The 17,352-nt window shown below is 50.0% G+C and overlaps 1 protein-coding gene across 3 annotated transcripts in view; it reads right to left on the bottom strand.

Annotated features, from left to right (window-relative positions):
* Positions 1–2,545: 2,545 nt before the first annotated feature.
* The window catches only part of ccdc88c (coiled-coil and HOOK domain protein 88C), a 54,421-nt gene continuing 39,614 nt past the window's right edge, over positions 2,546–17,352 (bottom strand). For 2 of the 3 annotated variants that reach the window (XM_085441319.1, XM_085441320.1), the window contains exons 22-31: positions 14,222–14,365; positions 13,780–13,966; positions 13,558–13,703; positions 12,158–12,247; positions 11,555–11,802; positions 7,470–7,559; positions 7,064–7,177; positions 6,863–6,982; positions 6,162–6,400; positions 2,546–5,205 (exon numbers count right to left, since the gene is read on the bottom strand). In XM_085441319.1, the coding sequence (XP_085297445.1) occupies positions 4,456–5,205; positions 6,162–6,400; positions 6,863–6,982; positions 7,064–7,177; positions 7,470–7,559; positions 11,555–11,802; positions 12,158–12,247; positions 13,558–13,703; positions 13,780–13,966; positions 14,222–14,365 (2,128 nt within the window). In that variant the 3' untranslated portion in view covers positions 2,546–4,455. Of the gene's footprint in view, positions 5,206–6,161; positions 6,401–6,862; positions 6,983–7,063; positions 7,178–7,469; positions 7,560–8,481; positions 8,808–11,554; positions 11,803–12,157; positions 12,248–13,557; positions 13,704–13,779; positions 13,967–14,221; positions 14,366–17,352 lie in introns of those variants that run through there. The other variant, XM_085441321.1, reaches the window with a different exon arrangement.

The following is a 17,352-nucleotide window of genomic DNA, read 5'->3' as shown; positions in this document are numbered from 1 at the left end:
CAGGCTCACAGTGACAGTGATCCTTGTAGGGAGTATTTACCTGAGCGGAAGCAGAGCTACGAGGACATGAACCTACCTGAGCCGTATGATGGTGCAGGTGTGAAGCAGCTCATTCAGCAGGTGGATGAGCAGCGGTTACACTGAAGGTCCAGGTGAGAGCGCCACCCTGAGGCGCAGTCTGACAGCTTGTGCCGCACGCTCCCTGCTTTTCACCCTGAACACCACATTTAGCATCCCAGTCTTTCTCCAAGGAACGCCTCAGTGTCGTTTAGGGAGCTCAGACAAATGAGAGGACCACAGCTACAAATGTTCTGGCACAGGGCGAAGGTCAGAGGTCACTGTTTCCATTACAGTCACCTGTCCTCTGAATAATCAGCCAATCACCTGCTGCTGCAGTCTGAGGCTGTTCCAGCTGTTAGAAATAAGTTTAACACGGGAGACTCACTGCTGCCTCCGCTGGACGTCAGAGGAACTGCAGCGCTCTGTTTTTATCACACCTGAAGCACAAACACCTGAATAACAGTGACACAACGCTGGGCTCATGGTGCGTTCAGGTGCTGCAGGGCAGAAGCAAAACAACTGTTTCCTCTGCAGGTTTCACACACTCACACACGCGGACTCACACACACTGTGACCCCAACAACCCCAACATCATTGTGAAGTTTGCGGATGACACTACAGTGGTGGGTCTTATCACCAACGGTGATGAGACGGCTTACAGGGAGGAGGTCACCGCCCTGACCCACTGGTGTCAAGACAACCATCTCACCCTCAACGTCGCAAAGACAAAGGAGTTGATAGTGGACTTCCGGAGGTGCAGAGAAGTACACACCCCCATCACCATCAACGGCGCTGCTGTGGAGAGAGTGAGCAGCTTCCGGTTCCTTGGTGTACATCTGGCTGAGGATCTAACGTGGTCAGTACACACAAACAAAACAGTGAAGAAGGCGCAGCAGCGCCTCTTCTTTCTCAGGAGACTGAAAAGATTCGGCATGAGCCCCCGCATCCTCAGGACCTTCTATCACTGTGCCATTGAGAGCATCCTCACTGGATGCATTACCACCTGGTATGGCAACAGCACCGCCTACAACTGCAAAGCTCTCCAGCGAGTAGTGCGGTGCTCTGAACGGATAATTGGAGGTGAGCTTCCCTCCCTCCAAGACATCTACAGGAAGCGCTGCCTGAGGAAAGCGGGGAGGATCATCAAGGACTCCAGTCACCCCAGCCATAAACTGTTCAGACTGCTTCCATCAGGAAGGAGGTTCTGCAGCATCCGGTCCTGTACCAGCAGACTGAGAGACAGCTTTTTCCATCAGGCCATCAGACTGCTGAACACGTCATAGACACCTCAGCTTCACTACTGGAACTTCAACATTATGCACTCCACACTGTATATAAATGCCACTTGTTTTGCACATATTCAACTCTGTATATTTTATATATTTTATTATTATTATTATTATTTTATTTATTTTTTTATATTTTTTTTTTTACTATTTAATTTGTAAAAATGTGTATACACACACACACACACACACACACACACGTAGGAAAATATTTAGTATACACATCCAGAAATGCATATACTATTATATATTGTACATATATTTATTAGTTTCAGGTTGGCCATTCTTGTATTTTGCTCGTTTGTGTTGTTGTGTTTGCACATCTCTGTTGCTTGTGGGGCTCGCACACAAGAATTTCACTCGCATGTGCTGTACCAGTGTGCCTGCACATGTGATGTGACAATAAAAGTGATTTGATTTGATGTCACAGCCTCATTTTTATTTTTTAACTTCTGAATCTTTGAACAAACGCTCACAGACGTCTGAAACACAAGCAGCACGCAGAGTCGAAGTAGATCTGCACACGCTCACCTGTTTGCGTGTCCGGAGACGACCGTGGAGTCTCTCACACCAATTGCATTTCAGCGTTCTGAAGGCGACTCTGACGCTGTGATGCAGGTTTGGTGGTGTGGTCACTGATGGGTCAGGTCAAAGGTCACAGTTTGAATTTAACCTGGCGATGCCTGGTGTAGGAAAGCAGCTGTCTGAACACATCTGGCGAGTCATCTGAAACGTTCCCACGACATGAAAAGAGCCCGTCACGGTTACCCGTCTGCAGCCGTGACTCATCTCGCCGTCAGAGAAAGAGGAAATGTGTTAAAATGAAAGTGTCTTGATTCGAGGAACTCAGAGGTCATCAGCCACAGGCGCACTCTACAGGGGGGAGGAGCCTCCTCTGCACACCTGTCCACTCAGACGATCTCACAGCTTTAATTAGCGTTGAGCAGCAAGAGCTCAGGTGGAAGAACGGGTGGTGTTCCCATCAGGTGGTGAGTGGATCGATCCCAGCTCGTCCAACAGCGTCTACGAGTGCGTGGCTGATGAGACGACTACCTGTTACCTCACACTCCTGACGCAACCTCAACCGTCAGGCTCTACCTTTAAGAGGGAAAACGTCACAGGAAGCAAACTTTCCTGAGCGCTGTGTTGCCAATGATGCTGTGTGTGTCTGTTCAGGTGTGACGAGTGTGACAGAGGTCAAAGGTTAAAAATCTTTATTAGCAAAAAGCTTTGACGTGTTTCTGCTCTCAGCCTCTGAGCGCGTCTGCAGCGACCGCAGCAGAAATCGTCTTAAAGTGAACTACAGCAAATCCAGTTACAGCAGGAACGTCATTGACGCCGCCACTTCCTCTTTCACTTCCTCCTCCTAATGAAAGATGACGCTTCGCGGCGAGCACACAGGAAGTCAGGAAGAAGTAAGAGACCGTAAAGTCGAACTCTTCTTAACGTTGCCCACCTGCTGCATGCACAGGTGATCTAAGTGATGTCACAAAGGTGTCACAGAGGCCCCACCCACCTGCATTAAAACTGTTTGTGAGGGGCAGCCAATCAGAATAAAGTTTTCTAACAGCCAGCTCGCTCGCTCTCAGATATTCTTATAATGTGATCTGATTGGCTCGTGATGAAGCCGGAGGATTTAATTGGCTGCTGAGAAATGAGCATGATGTGTATGTATGAATCCTCCCTTGCAGAGGGAGGAGCTAAAGCAGCCTGATTCAGACAGAGCTCAGACACAGAAGCATTATTCTGAGCTGAGACTTATGCTCAGCCACTCTCATAGGTGCAGCAGTAACCAGCAGAACAGGTCGACTTTACAGCAAACACAAACAGAGCAAACGCACAGGTAACATGACATCATCGACCTGCAGCGCCGCCACACACACAGGAAGTCATTTGGTATTTTCAAAGTAAAGTAAAAAAAAAAAAAAGTCATCAAACACATACAAATTCCAGGAGGAATAATTTAACTCATATCAGCTCAGTCTTCATTTCATAACTCCAGTGTTACATCTTCATCTCTACCATCATCATCATCGTTAATGTAGTGCTTTGAAACAGCAGGTCAAAGGTCAGTCATTAAATATCATCAGCTGTGTGTGAGACACACCTTCAGTCATTGTGCCTCCTCTTCCTCTCCGAAGTGTCTGTGAGCTCAGCCAGAGGGAAAAACACTAACATCACTCACGTGACCTCTGAGACAAACAGACAATCACCAATTAAGCAAACGAGCGTGAATCCGGGAATGAGGTGTGTGTGAGTTTCTGTGTGTGTGTGTGTGTGTGTGTGTTCCATCTATAATTCACACAAACACCAAACAGTGGCTTTTACAGCTCAGAGGAAACACGTAAATGATTTTACTGTCAGCCACAGGCTCCAAACCTCAGTGTGTGTCTGTGTGTGTGAGTGTTTGAATTAAACCCAGCTGAGCAGGCAGAGAAGCCACAGAAACCCCCAGAAACCCTATCTGTGTGTGTGTGTGTGTGTGTGTGTGTGTGTGTGTGTGTGTGTGTGTGTGTGTGTCTAGTGTCGGCTTGGGTTGAGCAACATTTCCAGTAAAGTGTCAGAGCGTTGCATGCTGGGATAGAATCTAAAGATGGATGGAGCAGGGCTGTAATTTAAAAGGGAGGAGGCTCTCCGCCTGTCCTGTTTATCCCCCCCACCACCCTTCCTGTGTCTTTTCCAGTGTATGGCGTGATGTTGGAGGCGGGGAATGTGGCGTCCCGTACATTCAGGCGGCGGTCCTGCAGAGTCCAGCAGTTAGACAGGGCCGCTCGTAGTGTTGTGTTTTGGTGGCTGCAGGGTGGAGGTGAGCAGCGTCTTCTCTGTGTGTTAGAGACGGAGCGTCAGCTTGGCATCACTATAGATTCCAAAAAAGATGTTTTCAGGAAACGTCCCGCTCCGGTAAGCCCCGCCCCCCTGTGGGGAGCGCTGGTAGTGTCATGGCATCAGCAAAATCTCGGCTCCATCCAGTCCTGCATCCACCGCAGAGAGATGATCATGTGACTGCCTCACCTGTCCACTTATTTACTAACAGGAAGTGAAAGGGTGGCGTTGCTTCAGTCTCACTTCCTGTCTCTGAGGCTGGATGCAGGGCGTGGTGCTCCGGTATTTAGACGCAGCCGTACTCGTACCACACCGTCTGCGGGTCGTTGTTGGGGTCAGGTGACGCCGGCGTACTCTTTGGGCGTTCCACAGAGCCACACCTCCCACTCTCGCCATCCTTCTTCGTGTGGGCGGAGTCGCCCAACCGCCCCTCCCTCGGGACCTCTGCGTACTCGGGGGTGTCGTCAGGCTGCGCGGCAGGCGTCGCTCTCACTGGGGTTACCATGGCAATTTCTCCACGGTGAGGGCCGTTTCGGGAGGTGGCGCTCCACCCTCGGTCCCGCTCTCGCTCCGCGTAGCGCTCCGCCTGCAGGTTCAGGGAGGCGGAGTGGTGGATGGGCGGGTTCAGGAAGCTGCCATCTGCGTGCTGGTTGGACAGAGCGGTAAAACGAGCCGACAGCGGCCGCTCTCTCCCAGTGGTCCCACCTCCTTGACGGCGCATCACGGCGTCGGCCTGGCCGGGGGAGACGTCGTGTCCTCTGAAGCTGTCCGGCCCGTTGGAGCGCAGCAGGTCGGCCGAGGCCAGGCTGAAGGTCCTGCTCAGTGATTGGCTGCTTCTCTGAGCCGAGGCCGGCGACTGGCCCACGGGCTGACGGGGCGAGGGCTTCACACTCTGTCCCGGCCTCTGGTTGGACGACTGCACGGTGGGCGTGACGTAGTTGGTGGGCGTCGCCTGATCGCTGCAGGCAACAGCTGAGGGGGCGGGGCTTCTAGCAAAATAGTCCGTCACCAGGTCCTCTCTGCTTCCTGTGGACACCTGAAACCCAGAGAAGCAGTCAGGGCGGGGCTGACAAAGGGCAAAGGTCAAACACACCTGAGCTGTGACTGAGAAGCCGGGAAAAACAACGGGTCGCTTTTATAAACAATGACCTCTGAAGCGGTTGATAACGGCGTGATCAGAGCGCGTGCAGCAAACCGAAACACGGCGAATATAAATGCTTCAGTTAGAAACCGCCGCCGTGCCTGCCTCCACCCATCAGCTGCACCTGAACATATCAACCACACCGTCAGTGTTTTTCACGCACCGTCCTGCACGAAACACCGAGCTTCAACGAGAAACATCTGACCTGCTGAAGCAGCAGAGCTTCCTGTTTTACTGCCGCTCTGCTCTCGGACGCTCGAGGCGCCGACTCACTAAAACACCGAGGGCAGCAAATATGTGAGTGCAGCGCTCACAGCAGCAGCAGGGGATCTTCAGGCTATTTATCAGACGTTATCATCATCGAGCTGCACACCACACAATCGTGACATCGCTGCTCCGAACACTTTGATCTGCTAGAAACAGGAAGTGTGCTGACACCGCTGTGACGTCACGAGTTCATCTCTCAGGCTAAAGCTTCTCACAGTGTTACTCAGATTCACTGAATCATCACGTTTCAGTCTCACCTTTTGCTGCTTCTAATAAAAGTATGTGTGTTATCTGGTTGCTAGGTTACTCTATCCTCACTGAAGGTCATATTGAAACTCAGGCTCAACAGGAAGTAACGCAGGACGTCCTCGCTCTGACTCCTCAGGCTGGTCTAAACTGACGTGCACTAAAACACAAAGCTCCTGGTGTGAGACTGAATGTCACGTCTGCTCTGTGGGCAGGTCTGAGGTCAGGGGTTCAAAGGTCAGAACGTCTTCAGCGTGAGTCTCCCCGACCGAAAGCTCGCCTCGTGTGATCAGCGGCGACGGCGGCGTGTGTGCAGAAATATGTGCCTCATGTCTCACCACAGGAGGAGACTGCAGGTTGCTCTCCTGCAGGAACTCTTCCAGCGTCACCATCTCACTCCCAGGAGAAGCAGGGCGGGTCTTGCTTCTGACCCCGCCTCCACGCTGTGGCTGGGCCCTCTGGGGTGCGTGGTCATATGGAAGGGTGGAGCTTCGCGACAGGGTCAGCTGTGATTGGCTGAGACCTGTGACGTCGTCACTGGAGAGGCTGGCAGAGCGGCCCTGGCGTTCTGAGAAATCTGAAAAGAAAGTACAGCTGAGTGCGGCGAAAGTGGGAAAGGTGACATTTGTGCCTGTAAACTAGCCCCGCCTCCACAGATCACCTAGTCACACCTCCAAAGTTTAGCTAGCACAGATTTGACCTGAAGTTCTTTAATTTCATTTCTCAGAGACTCTGTTGCAACACACCTGAATACCCTGAGTCCTTCTTTAGTAAGACGAAGCTGAGGCAGCGAGCTCTAACTCTGTTTGAGTAAACGTTTGGAAAACTGCACTTCTACAGCACTTTTATTTCACCATGTTCATTCACTCATGAGCTGCTGTAACATGAATCAAATGGCTGAATTCAGCACGCAGTCAGGTTCGTCAGTCTTGCTGACGACCTACTAAACGTGACCATGTGTGTTGCAGCAGAGACACGCAGCCCTCGAGGAGATCGAGACTCCTGCTCTGTGCAGATTTAACCAGGTGTGTGTCTGTACCTCTGCAGCTCACAGGTGAGTTGGAGCTGGACGTGTTGTGGCTGAAGTCGGCCGACCCCGGGCGACCTCTGAACGCCGGGTCCGAGGCGTTGTGGCGCGAGTCTTCGTCCAGTAACGGGCCTGTAAATGTGACCGCAGCGTCACACGTGCAGTGTTTCAGACTTCTACAGCTGCTCTGAGTAAAACAAAAAGCCGGCCTACCTCTGGGCCTGCGCACGGCGATCTGGCCCAGCCTGGAGGCGGAGCTGCCGGTGAAGCCCAGCGAAGACGACGGATGGCTCGGAGTGGAGCTCAGATGGATTTTATGGGTCTGACCTGGAATTAAAACAGACAATCAGGAAGTTCTTGTATGTGCAGTTCCTCAAACCCCAGGAACCATTTTTGTTACAGCGTCGACTCGGCTCGACGTCTGAGCTCAGCTGTACCAGCAAGGCTCAGTTTTACTGTTTTAATGGGCGCTTTTACTCTTTTAGTCAGGACCCACAGACTGCCACAGAGTGGGCGGAGCTCCCGCTCTGTGGGGCAGGAACACCTCAGAGCCCGAGCTGGAAGCCTTTCTCAGGAAGCTGACCTGCAGCCTGTGAAAGCACTGTGAGGGCTACGGTACCTGGTCCCTGTGCATCTTCTCCGTTCACGCTTTCGCTGCTTCCTCCTGGCGTGCTGCTGTGATAAACGCCCCGGCTCCTGTCCGCCAAACCTGTGGACCAATTAGAATGCAGTGAGGAGGGATTCACAGCGGCAGGGTTAATATCACTGGAAGCACAGCGGCGTGAGTGGGCGGGCCGTGAGCGTGAGGTCAGCGTCACAAAGAGCAAAGCAGGACACGGCGGCACGCACACACTCACTATGTGACCTGATGACATCACAGCGTGATCAGAGATGGCAGCTCCTGACCTGCATTCGAGGGACAGGACGCAGCTGAAGCAGTGAGAGTGCAAACACACCTGCTGCGTCCCACCTGACAGCGGACACGGTTCGTCAAAACTAAGGACACTGTGCTGTGATCTGACCAATCAGAAGCTGGGGGAGGGCCATTAGCGATAACTGTGACATCTGTGAAGTTTCCATTAAAGCACATCTGCAGGTTCAGGAACATCGCTGTCCAGACAGGAAACAACAAACCTACTTCCTGTCTGCGTACTTCCTGTCTGATGATGACTTTAAAGACGCTGGTTTTTACTTTCGTGATAAAACTAATCAAACGATGAAACATGACAGCTGCAGCGAGCTGTGCTTGTCTGAGACATGTGACCCTGAGAGCACAGGTGAGCGTACAGGTGAGCGCACAGGTGCAGCAGTTGTGATTCTGTGAGTGTTTCGTTGGGCGAAGCCTGCAGGTCTGCGTTAAAGCGGCGTCTGAAGCTTTCTGCTGCAGGAAGTGATGAGAGCGAGCGCCATCGCTACAAATCCACTTAGGACTGAAAACCTTCATGACTTTAAAGACTCACAGCTCAGAACAGACTGCAAGCTACACACAAACGCACACACACACACACACACACACACACACACGCGCACACACACACTACTTACTAATAACACTGTCCAGAAACACGGGGCTGCTCGAGGTTGTCTTTAATGTTTTAGTGTCAGAGGTGTGTGTGTGTGTGTGTGTGTGTGTGTGTGTGTGTGTGTGTGTGTGTGTGTGTGTGCGCGCGCGCGCGTCACACTGATGACTGTGATGATGAGGATGGTGTCAGTGGGCACAAAGGATGAGGATGATGATGAGGATGTTAGAAATCTCCGTTGGCTAGGATTGGCTGGCTAGCGATGAGGTCGGCTGTGAGGTCGGCGGAGGACCAAAATCGCAGTCGTCTGGTGAGAGAGAGGGAGGGGCGGTGGGTGATGGGGGAGGATGAGGTCGGCGACAGGGAGGAGGAGGAAGGGGGGATGATCTTGTCTTGACTTTTACTGCGGAGAAATTTGAAGCGTTTTGGAGGAGGAGCTGAGGAGACGGGAGGAAAAGGAAAGGTGAGTAAACGAAAGAAAACACCGACGTGAGAACTTGTTATGGATGAACAGCAGAGATCGTGCAGAGAACCCAGAACCTACCAATCAGAGAGCTCGTCAGAGCTGAGCTCGGCTCACACTCAGGCTAACCTGAAGCTCGCGCCGCCGCTGCTGCGCAACATTCTCAGTAACGACTCAGGCCTAACGCCTGTAATTACACTGTAATTACCTACACATACTCAAAGGTCATGAGGCTGTACAGCAAACAGAAAAGTAATTGTACTGAAAGTACATTAAAGTACTGCAGTACTGGCAGTAGCTGCCCGAAATCTGGAGTGGATCAACCTTTAACCTTTAGCATCATGCACATCAAAGCAAGCGCGGATATAAATATAATCCACTCCATAATAATCCATAACACACGTCACAGCGTACGCAGATGTGGAAATACTCGACTAAATACACTGAAAGTATCTCTATGTAAATATAACAGATTACACTGAAACCTTTAGTTACAGGGGAACTACGTCCTCACAGGCTGCATTAAAGTGTTCCCAGCTTCAGTGACCTTTAAAAACACCTGACACTGATGAAGGAGAGCAGGGAGGTGAGGAAGACTAGGATGTAACGTCCTGTGTTAAACAGGCTTTTAGCCGAGCTCAGCCCGAGTTCAGAGAGAACCCACGGATGTTAGGAGCATGCACCACAGAGCGAGGAAGAGGACGACGCAGGAGCCGCTGTCTGTGACGACTCATCACATTTTGCACTTGTTGGATCACAAACGCTTCAGTGCCGACCTTCTTACTGTTTATAAATGTGGGCGGAGCCTAAACGATGTCAGTATGTGACGGTTAAAAAACCCAACGCACCCCTCTGTGTCAGTGTGAGGAAGTGTAAGTGCACGTTCAACCCCGGACAAGTCCCGATGTAAGACGTTTCCACAGCACGTCTCTGTTCCTGTGGACAAGGAGTCCACGCCGTCCTGCAGCCATCACACACAAAGGTTTGTTTTCACTTCCATCCAACAGTTTGCTTCACAGAAAACATCTTCTCAAACACATGATCTGTCCTGTTTTGTCCAGATGTGCTGAACAGCTGGAGGACACTGTGGTGCTGCTCATCGTGGACACAGACGTGGACACACGTTCCTGCTCTCAGCGACGGTCCGTGAGTGATTTTAACCCTTTATGACCCACCACAGAACCAAGTCCTCCAGAGCTTATCTTTATATCTTTACATGCTGTGGAGCCATTTGTGGGAGCATTTCAAGCTGCTATACATCAATACAACCATTACAGCCCAAATTTTAATAATATGTTTGCATTAAGTGCACAGTAATTACATCAATTGCAAAAAAGTGCAATAAACTACAAAAAAAATTGAAAATCTTTTTTTTTTGGAATATATTTGTAGTTAGAGAAATTTAAGAGGCTTATCCCTCAAAACTGTAAATACAAAAAAGTTGCACAGAATAGTTTCCAACCACAGGAAATTTATTTTGAGTGTCTTCATAGTTTTATTTTTGAGATACACCAATTTTTATAAACTGCAGGAAAAACGAAGATAAATATTATAATGCAGATTTGCTAAAAAACAGCATCTGTATCAAAATAAACTATTTCCAGCAGTGCAGTTTGAGTTCCAAGCATCCCAGAAATAATAAAGAAAAGTATGAAGTCAAACATGACTTTTAAAAACTCCAGTACAGGCTTATAAGGTGAAGATAAAGATAAAAACCTACATTTTCTGCGAAAATGACGTCACTTACAGTTTTGGGCAGGTAATGGCGGACATGCGATCGTTCGCGCTGACGTCTATTCCAACATAGGAAGTGTTGATCAGCTGATCGGATCGGCAAAGCGTGTTTCTGGAATATTATGTTTTTGCTGCTGCAAGTGGTTTTTATGCAATTTTTGCAAAGCTATATGTGGAAGGAAACCGTGACCGAGGACAAGCTGATGGCATAACAAGTAAGTACAACTCCTCCGGTTTCATATGCAAAAAAATTTATTGCGCTAGCTTACGTGGTTCGGGTTCTACAGGGATTTAAAAATAGTTACACAAAACAGAGCGTGCCCGCTCCGACCGGTCTTAAAGGGTTGAAGGCGTGCCAGCATTCCCGACGGTCCCAAACTAAGAATGTGACATCTGGAACATCACGCCGGCCAAAAAGCACAAAGACAGTTTTTGTTGTTCTTTCCTGTTTCACTTTGTTCTCATTTAGGCTCCAAAGAAACAAACAGAGGTTTCTGTGAGAGGGCTGCTCGCTCCACGTGTCCTCCACAGGTGAGGAGTAACACGCCAACAACACGCCTGCAGAAAACTCCTGTTCAGACTAAAAGTGCACAAGCAGCTGTGCAGTCGAGGACCTGTCACTGCATGTCTGAATTTAAATGAGCTGCGTCTGTGGAGCGATGACTGACAGGTAACGAGTCAAAGAACGGATCGAATCTGATAAAAACCCTGAAAATCTGCAGTAAAAATATCAGACGTGTGCACGGCTGGATCAGCTGCTCAGGAAGGTTCCAGATGTGAACTTACTGTCAGTCATGTGAAAGCCAACGGCGCCCTCTACAGGACAGAGAGAGCAGCTCCCCCACATGTGCTGTGAGCCTCTGATCAGAAGTCCCCAAACTTCACAGTGAGCGAGTCCCCGAGAGAAAACGAAACACTCTGCAGGCATGTTTAACGAGTTTCTGTGTGTGTGTGTGTGTGTGTGTGTGTGTGTGTGTGTGTGTGTACCTCGGCTGATGGGGGTCACAGCTGGACTCTGGGGGCCCGGGCTGTTATGGCCGCCGTCCTGCGAGTCACTGAGGGTCCTCTGGGGTGGAGGGGGCGGGGTCTCGGGGGGCAGGAGGGGGGGCGTGGCTGGTAGGGGGATGTCCGGGGCGCTCTTAGTCCGCTCCCTCTCGGCCCCCCTCTCCCGGCTGCTCTCCTTTCGGGGTTTGATGAGTTTGACTAAAGCTTTGGCTCCGGCCCACTGACTCCTCCTGCAACACACGGCAGCACGCTTAATTGATAATCAAGACCTGCAACACAGTGAGCACTCACACTTTTAAACACAATCAGGGCTCTGATTGCACGATAAAGCAGGAAACGGCGTCACTCTTTCAATTTGTATAGCGCCAAATCAAAGCGCTTTAACCGACTATCAAACCTCCACGAGCATGTTGGGCTCTTTCATGTTTCCGGCCTCTGCGCTGAAACCTGCAGCCGCTCACCTGTTTGTCACAGGTGTGACAAACAACCTGGCAGCACGCGTGAGCGCTGAGTAGGATTCTGGGATTTGGTCTGTAGATGCGTATGGATACCCAACAGCTGATGCTGTGAAGTGTGGACTCTTACTTTTTAGGCGTGGGGTCGTAGAACTTGTACTGGTCCATGATCTTCTCCTCCAGTTTCTCCTTCTGACGACGGAGAGCGTTCAGCTTATCACTGACGAGACAGACAGACATCGGTCACAGTCGGCCGTTTGTGATCCCTGACGGCACCACGGTGCCGGGTGGAGTTTAGAGCAGCGGTGTCAAACTCACTTTATGTCTGGCGGCCCACACACCAGTGCAACTTCCTGTCAGACGTTACAGATTCAACTGTTTTTCTGTCAGCTCGACTCGACTGTCAGAACAAAGATGACAGAAAAGTTCTGCTCGCTCAGACTCTCCACTTTATTTCACTGGACTCACAGAAAAACTGATATTTCTCTTTAATTGTCTGCTGTGGCAGCTGTTTGGGTTGGTTGCTGAAATTGTTTTGAGCTTTTCGCTGAGACTCTGGCGTTTCCGTGGAAACCACACGTGTCTACATTTAAATAAGAGATGTGACAGTACGTCTTTTAAACCCCGGTACGGGGCCTCAGGTTAGTGACTGTGTGTGAATGGCCATGAGGAGGTTTGAGTAGGAAAGTCCAAAACGTCTGCGTGTGCTTGTCTGTGATGAGCAGCAGAAGTATAATAATTATAAACAGCTTCACGTTCAGACCTGTGAGACTCTATCAGACACTGAGCCGTGACTCTGAGCTGCACGCACACATTTCTGCATCTGACATTCAAACACACGTTTATCTAATATTCATCACTGAACTGTAAGTTTTCTTTTAAGGAGCTGATTTTTATTCAGTGTTTTCATAAAAGTCTTATTTTACGGATTTTTTGCTACCAGCGAGAACACGTGAGGTTTAAGGACAATCCTCATAATTTCTGTCCTCAGATTTTCACTCAAACACAGACAAACGCTCATTTTAGGTTTTCACGCTTTCTTCGCGGTCCCCCAACACGCTTGTATTTAAATCCAGCTCCCGTCTCTCTGTGTACCTGGCCTGTACCACTACACTCGCCTGCCCCCTTCCTTCTTTCACATAATGGTATGATCCCAGTCTGTCTTTGCATGTCATTGGCCGCATGATGTGCCTGTCAAAATAATGTCCCACCCCTCCCTGCGAGGATTCTCAGCAGGGCTGACGATTCAACTCCCCCACACTGACGGCCATCATTAACTGACATGAAATTATCTCACTGCCAGATGTGGCCCACGGGCCGTACGTTTGACACCCCTGATTTAGATGGTCCAACCTGCTGATGAGATGGCAGGTGTGTGCCTGCAGGTGTGTGCAGCAGCCACGTAAAAGCTAAACACAGATGTGAGGACTGCACCGACTGACAGCTGAGGATAAACCGCGTTCGTCAGCGATCAGCTCGTCCTGCAGGACGTCGCCTGTCTGAACCTCGCGGCGGCTGACGAGCACTCACATGTAGAGCTTCTGCTCCTGGTGGTACAGCTCCTTGCTCTCCATGCTCCTCTCCAGCAGCGCGTGGTTCTGCTGACTCAGCAGGTTGATCTGACTCAGCAGGTGGTGGTTCTCCTCCTCCAGGTTCCCTTTGAGGCGACTCAGGAGCTGGGCGCACACACAGAGGAGGCGGTGACCACGCTGCAGCCCGTCAATCAGCCGTTTCAGAAAAACGTGCGCTTACCTCACAGTGGTTGTCTAGTTTAGTCATGGTGAGATCTAGCGTCTGGTGCTGCTCCATCAGCGAATCGTATTGCGCCATACACTGACTCACTTCCAGCTGGGAGGAGCTTAAAGAGCTCTTGAGTTCGTTCAGTCGCTGCTGGAGCCCCTTGCTCTGCTCCGCCTGCTGTGATTGGCTCTCGGAGAGTCTGAAGATGGAAGCAGAAGGTGAACAGTTTAAAGTCTGTGCTCACTGGCTGCTGTCAAGGGTTTTCATTGGCTGTTACTGAGCTCTGATGAGCAGCATCAGCTGGTAGCTCCGCCCTCTCATCCAAACATGGTCACTTCTGGAACCAACATGGAGGAGAAAACGCTAACACAGAGGCTTCAAAACATCAGAACCTAATGCGTGATGTCATGATTGTCCATCTTTGCTATACAGTCTGTGTGTGAAAACACATCACCTGTCCACATCTGTTTTCAGCTGGAGGTTTTCCTGCTGCAGGAGGCGGTTCTTCTGGATCTCCAGGTTTAGCTCCTCCTTCTCTTTCAGGCCACGCCCCTCATGCTCCTCCCATTTCTCCTTTTGCTGCAGCAGTGCACAGTACCTGCAGACGTGCAGAGCAAAATGATTAGCCACGTCACATCACACACTTTAAATGAATTTAATTTTTTATCACTACAATGTTTCTAATCGACTCTCTGAACCACCAGCTACTGCTTCTCCACCCTGTACGACACTGCCAGTCACATTATGTCGTTCATTACAACAAGGAGAAACCTCTGCATGAAAAGTGGATGGTGGAACCTCAGGAATACAACAGCTTAATATCACCGTAACACACCAGAATGAGTCGTTTTCCTGTAAACAAAGTAAATTTTACTGTGTGCATGTAGATCAGCTGACCTATAACATGTTTACATCACATCATGTCGATCTTCTACCTTCAGCTGGTGAATGAGGAGTTTGAAAAGGACATGATGAGAGAGGATTCACTGAAACTAAACTCTAATGAAATAGGAACGAGGCAGGCAACATGTAAGTGCTACAAACAACAACCTGCAGGATACAGCCGAGGTCACTTCAACCCAACGATTAGACGTCCTGCTCTTTATCGCCATTGTGCTGCGAACATCATTAAAACTCACACATCATCAATGCAGCTGCAGTTTCAGAGTAAAACTATATTTAACTGTGAAAAGAGGAAGTCTCAGTGTGTCAGAGTTTGGCTGTCTCGAAGTGTCTCTCTGTGTCTGATAGTGGTTTAAATTCATGTACAAATATCAGCCCCACTCAAAGGGTCAAAGGTGAGAATACTTCAGCACAGGTGAGGCTGACAGACAGGAAGTGGAGCATGGTGGAGCTTTAGGAGGGGAGATGTGGATAGGAATGATACAAACTGCATCCAGGACAGAACTGCAGCCTCAGGTTTCTGTCGTTCTGACACCGTTACAGGTACATGATGTAACAGATTACTTTCTATAGCAGCTACAGACTCCATTACTTGTAATAAAAGACTAATGTGTAATAGATTACTTTTTGTGAGTAATAATCCAACACTGCCTGTATCACATCTTTCATTGTTCTGGTTTCTTGTCCAGAACCAGACGATGGGGGGCGCTTATCGCGGGGTGGGTGGGGCTGTAAAGTGGTATTTTTGGAAAGGTATATATAGTTAAGTTGAGCAAATATAAGCAGAGTTCGGCAGGAAGAATAAGAGTTCCCGTTCTGAAGCCAGCAGCAGTCAGCTGTGTTCCAGCTGTTCTCTCAGGTGAGTAAATGCGTCACACTGCCTGCACATCAAAGCCTTCAGAGCGAACAGCGGTGTGACTGACACGGTGTGTAAACGCAGGTAAATGGAACTTTATTCTGTTTCCGAACTGTCCGCGTGTCTGCTCGCACTGAAACACGCGGACCGGGGACGTTGCTGCGCGGTGTTTGAAGTGTGAAGGCGGAAGTTGGAAACTGGGAGTTCCGGGTCGGATTTCTACTTTAAAGCCGTAGAAGCCTGGAAACACTGACAATGGAAGCCGCTTCCGGATGTTGGAGAAGGGTCTGGGGGATGATGCGCTAGAGCGGAAGTGAGTGGACCTCTGACTTTGACCACGTGACCGAAGAACTCGCGACTCCGCGCTCATTTCGATACAAATTCCGTAAATGTTTATCGTATTATTTGACATAAATAAGGTTTATAAGGACTGCGCTCATTGGCTAACAGCGGGTCCGCCGCTAGCCAATGAGCGACCACAGTCAGAGCCCCGCCCCCACCCTTAAGAACTCCTCCGAAATCAGTCCGTTACGTCACGGCGGCTACAGCAATTATCGTTCGTGACGTTTCACAGAGCAGCTTTCCCTCTGACCCGTCACCTCAGGTGTGTCATACACGAGTCTGCGGACGCCTCTCCGTCATCGGTGCCATTTTTTTCTCTTGGAAAAACCGAAATAAACGTGGTGGATGTAGCATACAAATTAAAACTCAGATATGCAAACGGATATTTATTTGAGGTTTTTAATTTGTCACAAGGTCCAACAATCAGGACAATCACAGAACCTGCTTATTGAAACAATGAAACTGTGATCCTGAGCAAACTCACTGAGAGCTTCTGTCGGGTACAAATGTCCAGACACTTGTCCTCACACTCAGGCATCACAGCTGCATTCAGAGCACTGCATCTGTTTAGTGGGCCCTGGAGCAGGTTCAGAGATGTGACTGAGAACAGCACCAGCCCCACCTGTGAGCCTCCTCTGCTCTTCACCACACTCCGAGTCACACCGAGGCAGCAGCTTTGACTTAAGTTCAGACAGAGTCAGAAGGAGCCGATCAAAGTGAAGAGTTACTGTTAGTGATGCTGTTAGCTTCCAGGACTGTGGGCGTTTAACCTGCCACAGGTAACGTGAGGACTGCAGAAGAATAAAACTCATAAATCTGGAATCAAGTTCTCAGTCATCCAGATCATCATAGTCAAAGGAGCTTGCAAAGAAAAGCGTCTGGACTTCTTTAAGTTGCTTGAAGACGTTTCACCTCTCATCCAAGAAGCTTCTTCAGTTCTAAGGTCAAATGGTGGAGAGTCCCAGATTTAAACCTAGTGGGAGTTTCCCCCGCAGAGGGACAAAAGGACCCCGTGATGATCCTCTAATCGCCTGAGCCAAGGTGTGAAACTGGGTGTGGGTCCCAATCAGCCAGGGTTTCGGGTGAGCTCATTGTGAAATCTGGCCTTGATAAGGTGGAGCGGGTGGAGGGAGGTTTGGAGTCTTCACACCCCCCCGTTCTCTGCTGCCTGTTGGAGCGGGGGGCTGGGGCTGGAGGAGGAGTTGGCCGTCCGATTGGGGCTTGGATTGCTGGTCTGCTTCTCTCCACCCCAGGGAAGAGGGTAACACCACCTGGGTCTGGGTGCAGTTTCCCTCTCCAGGGGCAAGGGTACCTAGACCTGGGGAGCACTGGGCTGTGGCCCCCCCCACGCCCTCTAGCAGATCATTACATGAAGGAACCTTTTAAAAACAAGCACGTCCATGCTCACAGGTGTGCACACGGGTGCTCACACACACAAACTACACCCTTTTTGGCTCCTACCTCAAAGCACACTGTGCGCTGTC

The sequence above is a fragment of the Copadichromis virginalis genome, linkage group LG19 (assembly GCF_057382275.1).
Source record: "Copadichromis virginalis isolate Kocher_CV1m ecotype Utaka linkage group LG19, C_Virginalis_male_GT1.1, whole genome shotgun sequence".
Classification (NCBI taxonomy): domain Eukaryota; kingdom Metazoa; phylum Chordata; class Actinopteri; order Cichliformes; family Cichlidae; genus Copadichromis; species Copadichromis virginalis.
This window is presented reverse-complemented; position numbering and strand designations above follow the sequence as displayed.